This window comes from Brienomyrus brachyistius, chromosome 9 (genome assembly GCF_023856365.1).
Source record: "Brienomyrus brachyistius isolate T26 chromosome 9, BBRACH_0.4, whole genome shotgun sequence".
Taxonomy (NCBI): domain Eukaryota; kingdom Metazoa; phylum Chordata; class Actinopteri; order Osteoglossiformes; family Mormyridae; genus Brienomyrus; species Brienomyrus brachyistius.
In genome coordinates this window covers 9450383-9469013 of record NC_064541.1, presented here as the reverse complement: position 1 = coordinate 9469013, position 18631 = coordinate 9450383, and the positions used below count along the sequence as shown (strand labels likewise).

Below are 18631 nucleotides of genomic sequence, written 5' to 3'. Positions count from 1 at the left end.
TACTAGAAGCGAACAATGAAAGGTCACTGAATGGTCATGTGACCTTTCCTGCAGCCTGGTTTTTAGCAGCAGGCTAATGGGACCCTTAAGTGCGCCAGATCCCTGCATAGATTAGCAGTATGTGCCCATCTCTGAGGATCTACATTTCCACCTATTACCTCCTGGATCTCCTCCACCCCAGCTGCAGCACAGATCCATACCGCGACCACACCCGAAATCTGACAATAAAAATGTAGAAGTCACAAACATCTTTAACAGAGGAACGTGGAAGAGATGTAGTCACAATTTCGCTGGTCATTTAAAGGAGGACTCAGGGCATAGAGTAAACACACATTTAATTACTTTTCCTCCAGTGAATCTTCATTTCCAGTAACACTGGCATGTAGTCCAGAACTGCGCCCAAATTCCCCCACCCCCACTGACCAAGCGGTTAGATACTGACTGGACTGATGGACGATTCCTACATACCTAAAGAGAGGTGCAACAGAAAAAAACTAAGACAACTGCATCGCCAATGAGAATATTTCAGGTTTTATTTTAAGAGATACAGGTCTGGCACATCTAGCATTCTGGTTCCTCTATCTCAGAAGTTGTGGCACACATTTCTGCCCCATTCCTACAGCACGTCTCCATTCTCCAACTGAGAAAGCACTTGCTTTGGTGACAGAAAACTAAGAGTTTTACAGCAGTACCAACACACACACACACTGTCAGATATTCATAGGCTAAGAGTCACGTGTCAGTGCTATGGGTCGTGCTCTTGGTGCCCAAACACACACTTAAGCAAATTAAAAGTCACACCACTGGCTAAACTATAGTCTTGCGATGATGGCAGCTCAGTTTAAGGCTTGACCTTTATGCCCAGGCATAAAGCCAGCTCGCTCTTCTGGATCTTTCCGTCGCGGTTCATGTCACAGTGGCTCAGCAGAACCTGGCGGAACTTGTCCAAGTCCGTGGCGCCGATACTGGGCTGAAGATGGGAGAGATGGAAACAAGGTGGAACTTAGTACCTTCAGACTCCGAGAAGGACGAGTTATTTTGATGATTAAAATGTGGAATTTCAGGAATTTCACACCAAACCTGGTGAAGCACAAGGAACAGAGCCTCTTAACATCTTCATGGTGAAATGAAGGAACCTGAGGAACCTTAACATTCTGGACATTCAGACCACAGCCCAAAGGTTTGTGCAGGTTTGTAGTCTGCACTCGTCTACTATCATGTCACTATCATGTGTATAAACACAGAATGTGTGTCTAACCCCCTCCCTGCCCACCAACGTACCTTAACCAGCTCCATCATATCTTTCACGAAACCATCCACCTCTGGACCCTCCAAAGCTCCCGTTTTACTCTGGAATAACAAGAGACTCATGAATACAACCGAGGAACGGCACCAGTAAGTCCTTTTAGTTCATACTAGGTATACAATTGAAGAAGTCCGTCCATCCATCCATCCATCATTCCTCCATCCATCCAACCCTCCCTCCATCCATCATCCAAAATTTTCTCCTGGATAGGTCTATGGGAAAAAAAACACCAAAAGACCAAATTGTTTGTAATAAATGACACTATTCTACCTCTATGAAGAGATTCAACTAAAACAGATCCATCTTTCATACTTATTAGTGTCAACAACAAACCCATTATCTCCAGTGCTTGAAAATGGAACACTGGCCTGACAATAGGGTTTTTATTGCTCTTTGAAGAGACATACTGTTCTTTACCAGTGATTATTAAAAGGCCATTCAAGTTAGTTTCACGTTACCGAGGACTTCTCGCCAGAGTGAGGAGGAAGACTATAGTAGAGTAAAGCTTTAGTTAACTGCGGTCTATAAAACTGTCATTGGCCAAAGCAACTTTCAGTGAGATCCACTGCATGTATATTACATTAAAGTGAATATGATACATAATGCATTTTAATTTCGCCTTGCTGACGCAATCTTTACAAAACCGAGCAAGTTTCAGGACATTTATGAGAACAATCAGAATTGACAGCAAATATGATGAGTTAATTAATGGTTCATCACGCACTTGGAACTCTTCAAAAGTTGATTAGTTTATGCTGATTGAGCTCAGATAGGGAAGGTGCCTCTTAATCCTTCTGCAGAACTTCCAAGAGCTGATTTGAAAAAAAGTGCATGACTCATAATATTATGAAGATCTGCCCTATGGTATCTCCTTCATCTTCTTCATAATTCTTAATCTCTCTTAGAAAAAATATATTTGGTTCTCTATTGCATTACAGATGGGTGGGAGCTGGATTGGAGGACACAGACTTCAGAGTAATCATCTACCCCAAGGGTGCAGTGGACCAGTGGGCTACCAGCACACCCTGTAAGCATGGGCTGCAGCCTCAGAATAGCTTCTCTACTCACAACGTCGTAGTGAGCGAATATTTTCTCAAAGTCTCGTTTCCTCTCTTCTTGACTGGATGCCTGGAACAGAAGGTTCATTGTACTGAGGAACGAACTGCACCGACCGCAGGAAAAAACTGGAGCTTAGATTAAAATAAATACTTTGACTTACGTCCATTTTAAACTGCAGCAGGAAGTTCTCCTGAAGAGCCAGGATTCTGGTTGGAGGAGCACAAGGGTTAGCCTAGCAACCATTAACATTTTTGAAATCGCATTTCTTTTAAAAAATGTTTTCTTCCTTCACTATATGGACAAAAGGGTTACGCTTTACTTGAGAGAACATGAATAATGTAGTAGTAAATGCTTACTTAATGCATTAATTAACCAGTAACTAAGTGTTAGTTATGTACTGATCCTATGTTTGTTCATCATTAATCAACCATGATCATATATTCCATTCAGGCACTGTATTAGTTAACAGTTAACCAATTAGTTAATAATGGTAAGATTTCACTTGAAGGCAAAAAATGCTTAACTCATTTACTACTCAAGAACAAATATTGAACTAATACAGGTTTCCCTATGAAATACATGAACTGTCATGATTAATTAATGATGAATAGACATGGGATCAATACTTAACAAACACTTAGTTATTGGTTAATTAATTAATTAAATAAGCGTGTACTACTACATCAATCACGTCCCCTCAAGTCAAGTATTACCGGACAAAAGTATTGGGACACCTGGCCATTACACCTACAGGAACTTCTATGACATCCCATTATAAATCCATAGGCATGAGTATGAAGTTGGTCCCCCCTTTACAACTATAACAGCTCTTCTGGAAAGGCTTTCCACAAGATTTTGGAGAGTGTCTGTGAGAATTTTTGCCCATTCATCCAGAAGAGTATTTGTGAGGTCAGGCGCTGATGTCGTGAAGATCTGACTTGCAATCTCTGTTCTGGTTCATCCCAAAGGTATTTGATGGGTTGAGGTCAAGGTTCTGTGTGGACCAGTCAAGCTCTTCCACACCAGACTCACCCAACCGCATCTTTATGGACCTTGCTTTCTGCACTGGGGCACAGTCATGCTGTAACAGAAAATGTCCTTCCTCAAACTATCCTTACAAAGTTAGAAGCATAGACTTGACCAAAATGTCTTAGAATGCATATAGATGCAAAGGGGGAACCAACTCCATGTTGATGCCTATGGATTTAGAATGCGATGTCATAGAAGTTCTGTGGGTGTAATGGCCAAATGTCCCAATACTTTTGTCCATATATGCTCAAGTAATGAATATCTACAAAAAAAAGCCAATTTAGGGGATGAAACCCCTAAAAGCAATGCTTGGTACAGAGTGAGACCTCCACTGACCATCAGATCACTGATCATATTTTTATCAAGCCACTACCTGGCCAAGTCATTCAGATCCAGCTGACCATCCTTATTTCTGTCAAAAATGTTCATCTGCAAAAAAAAGCAGAAATAAAATAAAAAAGTATCAATATTTTCCTTGACCTTTTATACACACAAACAAGCAGAAGGCCAAAAAAAAAAATCAACCAGAAAACATCTGACAATCGTCCTACCAAACACAAACACCGGGGTTTCATTTATGAAACGAGGCCACATGTGGTGAAATCCGAGCTGATATTAAACGCTTCATCCTGCACGGATGTCAGATACCGGCATCCTGCTGATCAGGCAAAATGACATGATTGCTTCAAAGGGCAGAATAATCAGTCACTCTAAATGCCTGCCTCAGAGTCATCAACATTAGCAAGTTGATCGAGTGGTGATGGAAATACCTTACCCTATAAGTCAGTTTTCCCAACCTGGTCCTTGGGGATGCACAGACAGTCCACACTTTTGCTCCCTCCCAGCAGTAGGGAACTGGGAGGGAGCAAAAACATGGACTGTGTGGGGTTCCCGAGGACCAGGTAGGGAAACACTGATATAAGTCGTTGCATTACAACATAGGCTTTTCATATCGACTGACTCTTCAGCTCCACACAGGACACCCTGTGTCAGCTTTGTACAGCTTTCAAGTGTTTTGTATGTGCCTGACTAAAGCCGACCAGGTCTGGCTATAAATGCCCACCTCACACAGCAGTCAAATCAGTGCTGCATTTTAGTTTATCACTGTAGCATGAATGACATGATTTAATAATGTGCAGTTAAAACTATCATGACCTGAGCATTTTTCTTGACGGTGTTACCTCAGACTCGCACATAACTTACAGATAATTTTTGGGGAGGTCTGCTATGTTAATACAATTCATCATTTACCTTTCCTCTGATTTGATTTAGTGTGGCACCATCATTACCAAATTAGCTTTGCGTGTTCATTTGACATTATGTATTTTTGGGGACCATTTATCCTCAAGAAAGAAGTCAGGAGATCTAACCGAGACCCAAACGGCATGTCATGACCGTGCCCAGGAAGCTCGAAGGTAATTACTTCTGGTGCTGAACTGATCTCATTGTGCAGTACTTGGGGGATCAGGTTCCAGAATCAACCACAAACAACCGAAGAGTTTGGGGTGGGTTGTTACCATGGCTTCTGTGTATTTGTCCAGCTTGCTGGGGGAAACAACCTTCTTATGCTGGACGATCAGGTCTTTCAGGAAACTCTTAAAATGTGAAGAAGAGACAGAGACGTCCGTGACTACTCAAACACTGGTCGCTGTATATTCTGTGACAAAATATTTATGGACTTGCAAGCTCTGTGCTTCTATTTACTTGGTCATATACGTGCAACCCACTGCTAATTTTGGCAACGCAATGATACCGGGGCAGGTGATTCACTTTTGGCTTCGCCAAAAACGCTGCCGGAAACGCTGCTAGTAATCTCCAGCAAGGCCATCACACCAAAATCAAGTGGGAAGAAGGAGGGGGGGTGTTATAAATGCCAAGGAAACCCACTCAAGGCTCATATGAAAGAAAGACGTCAGCACTCAGGGACACCCCTGCAAGGTGCTCTTTTCATACATTTTTTTCCACTCTATCTCCCAGAAGGACACCCCCACCCCCCACCCCCGCCTGGGACGTCACAGTGGCACAGATCACCGTGGACACCGAGAAAGGCTATAGACAAATATGGGTCTTCTTCTGGGAAATGACATGCCTCGGCAAACAGAGCAGATGTAGGTCTGCCGCTGACCACTATGTACACAACAGCTTGTGTGTTTTCCCCAGACAGGCCTTAGAGGTTGCTACAGAACTGAGTTTGCAAATAAATAAAAATCAATGCAAGTGAGGAGACTGAGGAGCAGAAATTGTACCCACACTGTGGTTCAGCCATCAGGGAGCAGACGATATGAGGCAGCATACCTTGAGTTCCACGGCTGAGATGAATCCACTCCTATCCATGTCATATTTTCTCCAGATCTATGGGATGATAAAGAGGACAGGAGCAGTAAATCTGGACAGAGAGCGGCTGCATCACATCGGATTTACTGATGCCAAGATCATTTCCCATATCGTCTCAGTGTTAGAAAATGTTTAGGTGGTATATTTTCATGGAAAATGATTGGATATCTAATGCTAAGAGTCTGATCCGGGACACATTTTATATAAATAAAGTTGCTAACTATGTTAGCGACTTACATAGTTGGAACCATGCAGCTGAATGGGTCTAAATATGTAAGTTGCTAGCGGGAGCTTTTGGAAAATGTTCAATAAGCAGAGGAGTACTGAACTGTGGGATGGAGAGAGTGCATGGATGGGTGGAGCTCACCTTCATGAACTCCACACTGTTGTCCAAGGGAGTCTCCCTCCAGAAGAGCAGGAGGAAGTTCTCGTCCTCGGGTAGGATCATATTGGCCAGCTAGGAATCCCGGATACAAAGGGAATCTGCATATGCCAGCATCTTGCACAACATTCCTGCTCCTCTGAGCTCAGCACCACAGCAACACCATTGTCAGCCAACATCGAGACGTGTGGTGCAGTTTTACAATATCCTACATGACTCAGATTAGCACATTGCTCCATGGAGATTCTCCAGACACCAAAAATGCATCCTTAATAATAACAATAATAATAATAATGCCTTGAAGAATGAGTTGAACTCTGGACAAAAATATCCATCACGGTGGATGGCAGAATTAGTGACGGAAGACTCTTTGAAACTCAGGGTGGGTGGGGTTACCTTCCAACCCCAATCACTATCAGGTTTAACCTGCCACGCCTTAACCAAGGTGTGGTAAACCCAGCCATCGTAATTCTGTAAGCTCGTTTCTCGGGTCACATCAGGAGAATTGTGACAGGCTTATTTTCAGAACATTGGAGAAGAGGTTACATCGTGAGGGTGGAGTAAAATGAAAGACGCAGGCTGTAGTTTGGGCGCATACATATCAGGGCAAACAGCACACGCTCCATCCACACAGATTTATTGTAGCTGGTTCCATTAGTGGAACATTCCGAGTACCAGCATCTGGCCCAGAGCCAAGCCGGGCTCCCCAGGAGATCTGTAACTCAGCTGTTATTAAAGAGCGGTGCTTTTAGGAATGTTCATCGATTCTTCTTTTCTGCAAAAACCATACAGATCATCCTGGAAAAAGCACACTGTTCGATGATATATCATGTCACAAAGCGAAAGAATCGATCTTCACGCTGGCCAAAAATGGCAAGGAGTCATTTTAAAACAAACGTGACTTTTTGCTGTTTAGACCCTGGTTTAGAAGGGTGCCTGAGGGTGCCTAAGGGTGCCAAAGGGAACCTGAGGGTGCCTGAGTGTGCCTAAGGGTGCCTGAGGGTGCCTAAGGGTGCCAAAGGGAACCTGAGGGTGCCTGAGTGTGCCTAAGGGTGCCTGAGGGTGCCTAAGGGTGCCAAAGGGAACCTGAGGATGCCTGAGGGTGCCTAAGGGTGCCTGAGGATGCCTGAGGGTGCCTAAGGGTCCCTGAGGGTGCCTAAGGGTGCCTGAGGGTGCATAAGGGTGCCTAAGGGTGCCTGAAGGGTGCCTAAGGGTCCCTGAGGGTGCCTAAGGGTGCCTGAGGGTGCATAAGGGTGCCAAAGGGAGCTTGATGGTGCCTAAGGGTGCCAAAGGGAGCCTCAGGGTGCCTGAGGGTGCCTAAGGGTGCCTATGGGTGCCTGAGGGTGCCTGAGGGTGCATAAGGGAGCCTAAGGGTGCCTGAGGATGCCTAAGGGTGCCGGAGGGTGCCTAAGGGTGCCAAAGGGAGCCTCAGGGTGCCTAAGGGAGCCTAAGGGTGCCTGAGGATGCCTGAGGATGCCTAAGGGTGCCAAAGGGAGCCTCAGGGTGCCTAAGGGAATCAATTAGGGCATGACTGTGACATGGTGGTCAGGTTGCACCCCATTACTAATTTCAGATGCACCCTTTGTAATTTTGTGCTAGACCCGGCACCAGTGCTGCTTGAACTCTTGGTGTGTCTTCCTGGGTTGGCCATCAAGTCCCTGTAGGAGAGTACTCCATCATGTCGGAACTCAGAAGAGCCTATTCTGTACACATAACATGCAGAGACATAAAAATGGTCTATTCCCAAAAGGACCTTAAGTGCTAATACGATGAAGATACTACCTCTTGGGTTTTACTGGAACTCATTATATCTATGGAATACACCCTTAATGGCAGTCAGATGGATCAACACGCCCATTAAATTTGATCTGATTGCTGGTTCAGATGCAGGCATTGACTGTTAGCAACAATAATGGAACTACAGGGCAGTAGCATTATTCTTGATCAGATTGCAATCAGATTCATTATGATGTTTGCCTTGTACGTCAGGTGTCTTTGACTGCTTTGGAACAGATGGTCCACAAACCGTCAGAGAGATGAGTGAGACGTACCTCGTGTATCTGGAGTCGCCCATCAGCCGTGAGATCGTAAGCGGACATAAACCTCCTCTTCAACTGCTGAACTTTATCTTCTGTTATCTCCTCCTAGAAGGAACAGCACAGCAAGACGTCTGCCCGATTAAGTGTCTGTGAGCTCATTACGTGTCTGTGAGCTCATTACGTGCCTGTGAGCTCATTACGTGTCTGTGAGCTCTGAGACATCATGTCAGACCGTATCAAACAGTCGCTGCTCCTGTCTGGTTCCAGTGGATATTAAAACGGACATGATGGAAGCAAATTACGATTTAATACGAATTACGATTTAAAGCAGCAGCATCACAAATAATCAGTAATTTAATATAAAAATAGTCAAAAAGTCTACGATAAAAACTTTTTCAGTTTAAGAAATTTTTTACTGATTATAAAAGCAGCTTGTCTTCAATAAGGAAGTTCTTTGCTCATCAAGTCACAATACTCTGTTTTACATAATACACCAGTTTTCCTTCTTAACAAACTGAGTGAATAAACAAAACAAAAAAAATACCTTGATAGAACATGCATGTTTCATCATATCTGGTTTTAAACCCATTATTTATTTCTAAATATTTGCAATGAATGTAATAAAAAAGGAATAACTGCAGGCCGCTGATGTCCCTGATGGGTTTACTGTGAGTTACATCATCACTGAAATGGAACGTTGGATTTGGTGCACCCAGGTGAAGCAGGGGATTGGCTTGTGTGTTTACACCCTCCAGACTCCACCCCTATTGCTCTAAATCAACCAATAAAAGGCAGATGGAGGGGGGGGGGGGGGTTGATGAGGGAAGGGCTCTTGTTGAAATCACTCTTTTGAGCAATCACATAGTCATCACCTTGGGAAAACCACCAAAGTCATGTCAGGTATCATAGATGAAAAGAAAATTCTAAAGGCAATTCAATGCAGTATTTCGAATAAAAATCCCTACATTACCTCCTTAGTTATCTACGAAGATACTGAAACGGGTAATCCACCTGTACAGTGCAGGTCTACCAGGATTGCTAGCTGGTAAACACAGAAGTTACACAGTAGACAGGAAGGCTCACACAGTAGATGGTTACAAAACACAAAAGCACCTCAGGGTGGCACATGTAACACAAGTAAGTACATGTGTTACTCAGGCCATCAATATTCACATTAAGAAGTACATACAGCTACTTAGAACAAGACATATACAAGCTCTATATACACGACACGGAGGCATGCCGGGATACGCTCAGCAGCGCTACAAAGATTAAATCTCTAAGACATAAAAATCAGATGATTATCTAGATAGATAGATAAATAGATGGATGTATGGATGGATGATACTTTATCAATCCTGAAGGAAATTAGAATACTATTAAGGCCTTCTATTTAAACTATAATTTAGAAATGTCAAAAGTTGATTCTGGTCCTAGACCTAGCGATCCACCGTCTGTCTGTAAATTGCAAATGGGAAACTATCCAACCTAATGAGTGCAATAAATGAGGAGAGTTAATATGGTAATGAGGTGCGCGTGATGCTTTAATCGTTAATTTTCTTGGTGGTTTATAATTGGAAAGGGAAGTTCACCTGATCGTGATCTATGTTAAAAAGGCGAAATGTTTCCCGGGTCTTAAAGACTCCCCCCACCCCCAGGGCAGTAAGAGCCCCCGCTGACATAAAGCAGGGATTCCCGATTACAGCTGAGCTGTCCCGGAAACAGGCCGGCTTTATTCGATTCTGTGCGGGCCCATGAACAAATACTTTATGAAAATGACAACAGAAACAACCCTAACGTGGTTTCTGCTGTCGGGTTTGAGTCATAAAAACCCCACCATAATTGATTAATGCACTAAGGAAGAATTACCTTCATTTGTAAGCGAAACAAACAAATAAACCAACAACAAGTTACCAAAATATAAACTACCAGCTCCTTTTAACAACATACAACTTCAGACGAGATATTGGTCTTTACGAATTATAGCCCACAGTAACAATGCACCTTCCATCAACGTACGAAAAAAAAGACTTAAAAGGTGCGTTAAGAAGTAGACGGGCTGCTAAAGTGCTTCATTAGCTGGATATATTGTCTAAAATTAAACTTATTATTACCTTTTTTTGAGGGACAAATGGTCCCGGCAAATGCTAGGATCGATAGTGAATGCATGCATAGTGCCTTAATGGAATAATGCTTTGTTTGCTCGCCTTAGGGACAATGATGAGGCTTTTTCGGATAATTTTTTTATTAATAACAACTTGTGGTCGATTTTCGAAAGGCTGACGATGTGTGAAAGCGGTTATTTACTCACGCCCGGTCGCAGTTTCACCATCATGTGGCGGAAAAAGTCATCCAGCTCTTTGCCTTCGATGTAGCCATTATCTGTTAGAAATGCACAGTCTTTGGAGTCTCAAACTAATTAAACGCAATCAATCAAAAGATAAATAAAGCATAGACCTATACACTTTGAAAAGACAGGCCTATATATTTTGAAATCTGAAAGTTATAAACATGTATATGGATTTAAACATTCCCTATAAACCATTATTGTTTATTATCGCCTTACCGTCAGCATCAAAGTGCTGCCAGATATGGAGAAAATCGCCGGCGTCCAGATTGTCAAACGCGATGTCCATGATACGGGCAAAAAAGGCTGCTGCTGATCCTGCGATGTTGTCCTCCACAATAATAATGTATTTCTTTGGTTTTTGGCAAGCAGCAGTAACCCCACCTCCTGGGTGCGGGGTCATGTACAGCCTGCCTACACATATGGGACACGGGGGGCTTCTGGCGAAAACGCAAATGAAGTAACAGGTGGCATGATCCTGAATGCTGAAGGCAAGTCATTCCATTTTATATGCAAGCAGGTGAAACTGTCGATAAAGAGCAGAATCATTATATTTCTGCTAACTGGTCAGGGATGCAGCATTATATTTCACCACATACAGACAGTCCCCGGGATAAGAACGTCCGACTTACGGACAACTCGTACATACGAGAGGACCGCTATAAAACCCATTATATTAAAAATTCGGGTTAAATACAGTGGTTCGTAATAACTAATAACGAACGCACACACTGCTTTGTGACGCTCGTGAAGACCTAGCGCAGCTTCAGTGGTTCGCCGGCTCGAGGTGCAGTACAGTAACGTATGTAGTGACTGTTTTTATTACGGTATAATTATTATTAGTACTGTAGGTCTATTATTTTTCCAACTTACCTACAAATTCGACTTAAAGACACTGGAGACTGCCTGTAATAGAATAATTTTATATATTTTTTTAGTTCTTTATAAATTATCGTGTCATTAAAATGTATCCTTAAATTAAAAAAAGTTATGCAATGAAAAGCTAATTAAAATTAGAAGAATTAAGACAACCTTTGATGCTTTTTCCTATGATTTTAGGATTTGATGGAAGTTTAAAGACAGGATCTAGCTAATTTTATGTGTAAAGCTCCATTTTATACACCAAACAGGGCTCTTAGCTGGCTGTACAGAATTGGGAGGCAAGCGTCAGATAGCAAACACGTTATTACCGGTTTTTGGTGGGACTTAGTGTCACCTTTCCAAGTCGAATACTGCCACCGTGTGGCTCTTTAATCAATTGCATGTATACCGCTTTCCAGCTGCATTAACACGTAAACTTCGGAAGAACAGCGACAAAACAGGCAAGGCATGCAACCACTTGGGGCCCGAGCCGATTACACAATACATGGCAAGACAAATCTGCTTTTCACAAAGTATAAGCTGTGTGTATTACTGTCTTTATTGATATTATTTAGACCACGCTAAAATAAGTGACAAATTTTACCATATGAGGGAAGGATGAGTTGGAGGGTGACATTAAGTTTTTTGCCTAAGGCCTCCAAGGTCCTTAGAATTGCCTCAGCATCCATCCATCCATCCATCCATCCATCCATCCATACATCCATCCTCTAACCAGCAATTCTCAACATTAAAATAAATAATGTATGCTATTCACCAAGTGTATCACTTCGCATTTCCAAAAACGAAGACAGTAAAATCTTTTTTTGCATGTACATCTTGTTACTCATTTTACTAAAGGAGGCAAACATTTAAAGAAACAGTCAATTTTCAGTCTGCAAAAATGTTTTAATTGGTATAAATATGCACATAAAGAAATAACCACAGCCTATATAAGAGTTTAGTGAAACAATTTACATGACCAAAAATGATGGCGTTGCATAATAAACATCTGAGAAGCAAAACAAACAAAAAAAACAATTTACCAATAAAAGTGTTTCCAGTATGTTAGAAGTGATGGATGTAAATTTAGTGTAACATTACATTTCCCTTTCTGTGTGTAAATTTACATTTATTGTGCTTAATGTGCAATAAGAAACCTAAAAGTCGTTTTGTGTTATTAACACAATATACATACTTTTTTTTTGTTAAATAAAAAAGAAAGCATTGTTTAGAATTAAAAAAATCACTAAGCACTTTATTTTTTTAATAAATTACATATATATAAAAATTTCATTTAGCGGTGTGCTTAGTTCAGTACCATAGCAATATAAGATCTGTGTACACAATGTGTGTGTAAATACATTTACATGTATATATGCACACATACATGTATAAATACATGTTTCATGTATGTACATAAACTCCACATGCATGTCCGGCAGAATTCAAGGAGCTAATGTGTTATTCAATCTGTAACAGGCAAGAGCCCCTCACCTATTTTTTTTCATTATTTAAGGTAACTGCAAATATTTTTATGGCGAAAACGAAACAAAAATAAGACGGCTTGAGAGTCACAGAGTACAAGGGGTGCCCTGCTGGAACACGTTGCACGGCATTGGGGATGTTAGTAGTGCAGTATTTTCGAGACAAAGGTATGAAACTAAGCTCGGCAGATTTAAAGACAACAGTGCTGAGGTTTTTCTTCCGTAGATTGAGAGTTTAGGCAAACGGCGTTTCTGAACACCGCTGCACGTTAGGCTACGTAACGCGCAGCACTGCGTTCCCTGCCTCATGCATTTCCTGGGTGCGGCGGTCAGTGAAAGTGCAGCATACAGGCCAAGGTAACCATTAAGTGGATCGCTAACGGAAATTCTGTTTTAAGACAGCAGAAACGGTAAATTACAGTGACCGCAGGCACTGTCCCACATGCAGCACGATCCATGGCTTGTCTCCCTTTGCAGTTACAGGGACAAAAAGAGTGTTGCAAGTCCTCTTTATGGATTACAATTGATAAGATTACTCCACCTGTTCAACTGACAACGCATGAACATACTCCTTCGATTTGGTCCTGAATATTATTGTAGATGTACGCCGTCCTGAATACTTTGATTTCTGATTCCTGATTAGAAACTGTGACGGACACACGTGAGTCCTATTTGCCATATTCAATCAGAGCTTCATGTTCCCTCATATAAAAATAAAGTCTTTGTCGGGGTCCTCGCTGGCATCCTGTGACTTCCCAGCCTGGCCCCGGTCCTTGCTGGGCAGCTTCTCCTTGCCTTTGTAGCCGCTGTCCTCGCACCCTTGTCGATTGAGACTTTGGTGCTGTGAAGAATCAGTTGCAGAGGCTGTCCTCGCTGTCCGTGCAGGGGGAACGACACAACAATAAGAATGAGCACCAGGGGGCGCTATTGGCCACCAGCGACAAACCTCTGGTTACATGTAGGTCAATTAAAAAGAAATTGAATTTACCTTAAACCTGAAATACATTTTTTCTTCACATAAAAACTCCACAGTGAACAGATATATTCTTTTTAGAAACTTACAAAAAAATATAATTTTGATCACATTTCAATCAAATCATGAAGCGAAGAAACATTTAAGACAAAAAAGGTTTACATTCCAACTGACACCATTTAAAACTGGATTAACTCAATCCCTTTCTTAAATGATACATTAATTGCGGTATAATAGACCGTTTCACTGAAGAAAATGTTTTGGTGTCATTTGGAACAGGTCAGAGTGTATCCAGATTCATTAACAGTAGCTTTCCTGGATCAATATTTCCAGTCAAACTAAAAACATTGTTATTCTTCAGCAATTTTTAACATCAGAAAGCTCCTGAAATGAACTGTGTTACACTGTGACATTTACACTGTGACACTGACCAATGGGATAAATTAAAGCTGAGAAGTATTAGATGAAAGTGGAACGGGATAGGTCTAACCAGGTTCGGGGCGGGACTTCCCGTGCTCTTGCTCTCCCACTTCCTCAGCAGTGCTGGCACTGTATTGGTGGGCAGGTCTGACTCTCACGGCAGCCACAGGCTTATCAGGCTCTTGATAGAAATCAAACACGCTACCATCTCCCGCGTGATCCACTGAGGAAGAGGAGCCTGGTCTTTAGCTTCTATTCATCAAAGGACCCCACTAATTAGCCTCGTGCTACATTATCTGCTAACTAGTGAATCAACATCTTCTCTGTTAAGACTGTCAGTGGTAACCCTCGTTGCTCAGCATCAAAGCACAGAGAAGACATTTTGCAGCATGAGATGATATGAAATATTGTCTCGCTGTTTTCCATGCCTTCCAAGCAACCCTGGAGGCTCCCAAGTTAATGTGTGAGACATGGGTAAAAATTCCATGCTGTCATCAAGCATGAATTAGTCTCCATAAAGTTAGAAAGTCTCTGGATTTAATGTTATTTTAAAAATATGTTTAAAGCTTCATGGGGCTCAGATGTGAAGTCTGAGAAGTCATTGCCTTGCACTGAGTCTGTGGGGGTGGTCAGTTACATAACATGTGACATCATGGGCACATCAGCGCCACCTGAAGGCCAGCTGGGAGATTGCGGAATTCAAACCTCCATTGAGTTTTTCTAGAAACTGCAGCTCCTAATTGATAAATGGGCTGGAATAATGACTTCCTAAAATTAGATGTCATCAAACCTAAAATTAGGTGTGATGAGGATTTTATTTTAAGGATGCCTTTTTTTTGTCAGCCCAAGGCATATGAGGGAGGGTGGAATGAATGGGGAGCTCTGGAATCTAACAGACAATGGTCAGATTGGGACGTCCTGTTTGGGTGATCCGTCTGATTGGGGAGAATTCACACTCAAATCAAAACAATGCGTGACAGAGTGACAGAAAGACTAACGGTGATGACACACGGCACCTTCTTGAGCATGTTGCTGGGCAGTTGCCAACCAGGTGAGACAAAGGGCAACTCATCTGAATCTGCATGATCACGAAATGTTGCTGACTGCCGATTAAAGTTTGTCATATAGAAATCTGTTAGCCGATATCAATGGGAAAGTGCCCAGCAACATTGTGCAGTAAGTTGCACTGTGTATCGTTACCCTAACAAACCAATGACAGGAAATGTCCAACAGACCAACAGACATGACATGAAAAAATAAACTCGAAATCTCAAAAAAAAAAAAAAAAAAACAGTAAAGGTAGGTTGACTATAATAGCAGCGCTGGATGGGCGGTGTTTGCAGATGCAGGTCACATGACATTGCCATTAAAGGTGGTTCTACTGGCTACTTCCTTAACTGTACAGCAATGCTGATTAAACCAACACATGAACTCTTGAGGGAACCTACCTTCTTCAGCAGACCCTTTGTTCCCAGATAGGGGGCCTCCTCCCTGGCCCTCCCTCTCCTTGTCCGAGGACTTCCTTATAGGGTGAGGGATCAAAATTCCCTTGGGGGATGCATTCCCGCCAGGCGACTCGGAGCTTTCATCTTCGGACGGGCAGAAGGAAACGTAATGACAGGGGAAACCAAGTCAACAAGAGCAGACAGATGTCCTAGTTAGCAAGCTCTTTGGATCACATCTAGGAGTACAGAGGGGCTTCAATATGAACATTTAAGTATATGCAGTCCGCAGAAAGAGATTAGTACATGGTGCATCTTCTTATTGATCCCAGGAATACCTGGAGCATAGCAGGAACCAAACTGCCCACAAAGACTCAAATACACCTCCTCATCTCACCATCTGTGTTGGCTGATAATATAACATTACTTTGAGGCATTCTGAAGGCAAAAAGGCTTGGAGCTCCCCCTGGTGGCTGGTCATACCCGCACATACCTGTGGCACGACTGTTGCTAGTGCGTGGTTTCTGGGGTATGGCAGGGCGGGCAGCAACGGCGGGCTTGGGGCCCTGGGGCAGGGGCTTGGGGCTGGCCGTGGGTGGGTTGGAGGCGGAGCCTCGGGGCTTGGGAGCTGCCTCTGGCTTGACCTCGCTCCTTGGGTTCTTCTCGGGTGAGTTGACGTCACCCTCGCCCTTTAGCGCTCCAGCTGTCCGGCTCTCTGCCCGGGATGAGTTTCCCCTCACTGCTGCTAAAAATAACCAGCAGGTGGTATGGTGGTTAAGGGACTGCACTCCACACCAAGATGACACATACGAGCGTATGCCAGGAGAAGCAGGAGAGCTTCAATAAGTAACTGTAATTAAAAATATCAAGCAAATAAATTCCTAAATTAAATGCATCCACACAGAGAAGCAGAGCTGAGATGGGATTCGAATCCACAACCCACTGAGCCATCCATATTCAATACCAGGTATTGACAGGGATTCCTTTGAGCAGCCTTCTTCCCCCCATAAGGCCCTGCTCACCTAAGCATCCCTTCCTCCCCTCCCTAGCCCTGTCCGGTAAACTCACCTGGCCCACTGCCATCAGGCCTGTCTGGACTAGACGAGACGTCGGGGGCCTGTAAGACACCACAATGCAGCCATCTGTCACTGGCTACAAGAGTCATTAGTCTTCATGGCGTCTCCCATGGAGAAAACCGGAGGATGCCTGTGTTTACATTCGACAGCCGTAGATTATGTAGTGTGCTGCTGTACCTTAAACATGTCACATTGTAGATTATGTAGTGTGCTGCTGTACCTTAAACATGTCACATTGTAGATTATGTAGTGTGCTGCTGTACCTTAAACATGTCACATTGTAGATTATGTAGTGTGCTGCTGTACCTTAAACATGTCACATTGTAGATTATGTAGTGTGCTGCTGTACCTTAAACATGTCACATTGTAGATTATGTAGTGTGCTGCTGTACCTTAATCATGTCACATTGTAGATTATGTAGTGTGCTGCTGTACCTTAATCATGTGACATTGTGTTTATCCTGCAAGCCCAATAGTGTCACGTGGGAAACATGATGTTTGGTCACAGAACTGGGGGAGTTCTCTTGCCCCCCTCCAAAGCACATATTTTTATAAAAACTGAGCTTAATTCTGCCTGGCATAACCATGCGTTTCCCACATCCCAGCCCCTGCTTTGAAATCCTTTCAATGACCCCATTCTGAGCTTTGACATAAGACAAAAATCACACAAGCTTTCTGCGGGGGAGGGGGGGGGGCTTTCTGCATAGCCCCCCATGAGCAAATACCATAAAGCCTCTTACAGGGGTCTGTCACATTCCCCACTGACGAGGGAATCCGCCCCAGACCAAACACCTATATAATAAAGGCAGGCTGGCATTGTTGCATGTGTACACCATGCGGACAGGTCATATTTGAGTGTTGGGTCATGCAGCCATGCAGAATGCCGGCCCCTCGCCACTAAACATGGCCCCGGACTCACCTAAAATCTCACAGACCCTTGACGGACTTGAGGCTGCATGAATTCTTTTGGATCAAACAAAGAATGATCCAGAATAAAGGATAAGTAGCTAAAACTGGCCACCAGAGGGCGCTACATTTACACAGAACTGCCTTAGGAAGACTGTGTAGTACAAGTTAAATTCCCTAGAACAGCCTCTCTTAACCCGGTCCTCGGGGAGCCCCAGACGGTCCACGTTTTTGCTCCCTCCCAGAAACTGCCCTAGAACATCTACTCAGGGGCAGCACTTACAACAGTACAATGCAAAGGTTATGCTCATGTAGGACATGGAAGATTATGCTGTTTGTGCCGCTTACAGGTTGAGCTCTCAGAGCCACACAGTATCTTGCCCGACACACATCACCCCTGCCTTTGACATGCAAATAAAAATCACAAATTTTCAATTAAATAACCGAGTTCCTGTTAAATAAAAACATTCTAACTAGGTCAGTATGATATTTCATCATTTGTAAAACGGATCATTCAATCAGCAGTGAATCAATCCTGGTAAAATTCTAAAAGTAAACATGCAAACACCATTGTCCATTTAAATAATGAACATATTGATTTTAAAGAGCAAACATAAATGTTTCCATTAGTTATTCCTAATAAAAATTAATGAAAAAAAAAATATATATAAAGTATAAACCAGCTCTGCAGTGTCGCATTAAATCCGTGCAATCTGTGCTTTTTAAAAATTATTTCTCAAAGCATAAGTGTGAATCGCCTCCGGTTCAGAAATTCTGATGGCAAAGTGTCTGGACGAAATCCCAGACCCATGTCACGCTTTCACTACGGCGTAGTAAACAATTCCCCCTCTCCCACAGGGTCGTGGGGGGGGGGGGGGGGGCTCGCCTCAGACTATGCTACCGTGGAGAGTGACATGCAACCCAAGGAGGGTCACGTGATCAGAGAGTGAACTGAACGAGGAAGCAGGAGAAA

At 43.0% G+C, this 18631-nt stretch overlaps 2 protein-coding genes across 5 annotated transcripts in view; both read right to left on the bottom strand.

Moving 5' to 3' along the window:
- Positions 1 to 510: 510 nt before the first annotated feature.
- scgn (secretagogin, EF-hand calcium binding protein) lies at positions 511 to 10937 on the bottom strand. Its single transcript, XM_049026702.1, has 11 exons — positions 10716 to 10937; positions 10461 to 10531; positions 8162 to 8254; positions 6096 to 6185; positions 5690 to 5746; positions 4912 to 4989; positions 3768 to 3823; positions 2526 to 2571; positions 2375 to 2434; positions 1282 to 1350; positions 511 to 970 (listed from the first exon to the last, which is right to left on the bottom strand). Exons 1-11 carry the CDS (start codon positions 10897 to 10899, stop codon positions 842 to 844), a joined length of 933 nt encoding a protein of 310 aa, XP_048882659.1. The 5' UTR covers positions 10900 to 10937; the 3' UTR covers positions 511 to 841.
- A 1305-nt stretch (positions 10938 to 12242) lies between these two features.
- The window catches only part of LOC125749243 (F-actin-uncapping protein LRRC16A-like), a 72804-nt gene continuing 66415 nt past the window's right edge, over positions 12243 to 18631 (bottom strand). For 2 of the 4 annotated variants that reach the window (XM_049026305.1, XM_049026307.1), the window contains 5 exons: positions 16745 to 16793; positions 16170 to 16421; positions 15683 to 15823; positions 14305 to 14457; positions 12243 to 13714 (listed from right to left, as the gene is read on the bottom strand). In XM_049026305.1, coding sequence (XP_048882262.1) covers positions 13545 to 13714; positions 14305 to 14457; positions 15683 to 15823; positions 16170 to 16421; positions 16745 to 16793 — 765 coding nt within the window. In that variant the 3' untranslated portion in view covers positions 12243 to 13544. The remainder of the gene's footprint in view (positions 13715 to 14304; positions 14458 to 15682; positions 15824 to 16169; positions 16422 to 16744; positions 16794 to 18631) is intronic. The other 2 variants (XM_049026306.1, XM_049026308.1) reach the window with 2 other exon arrangements.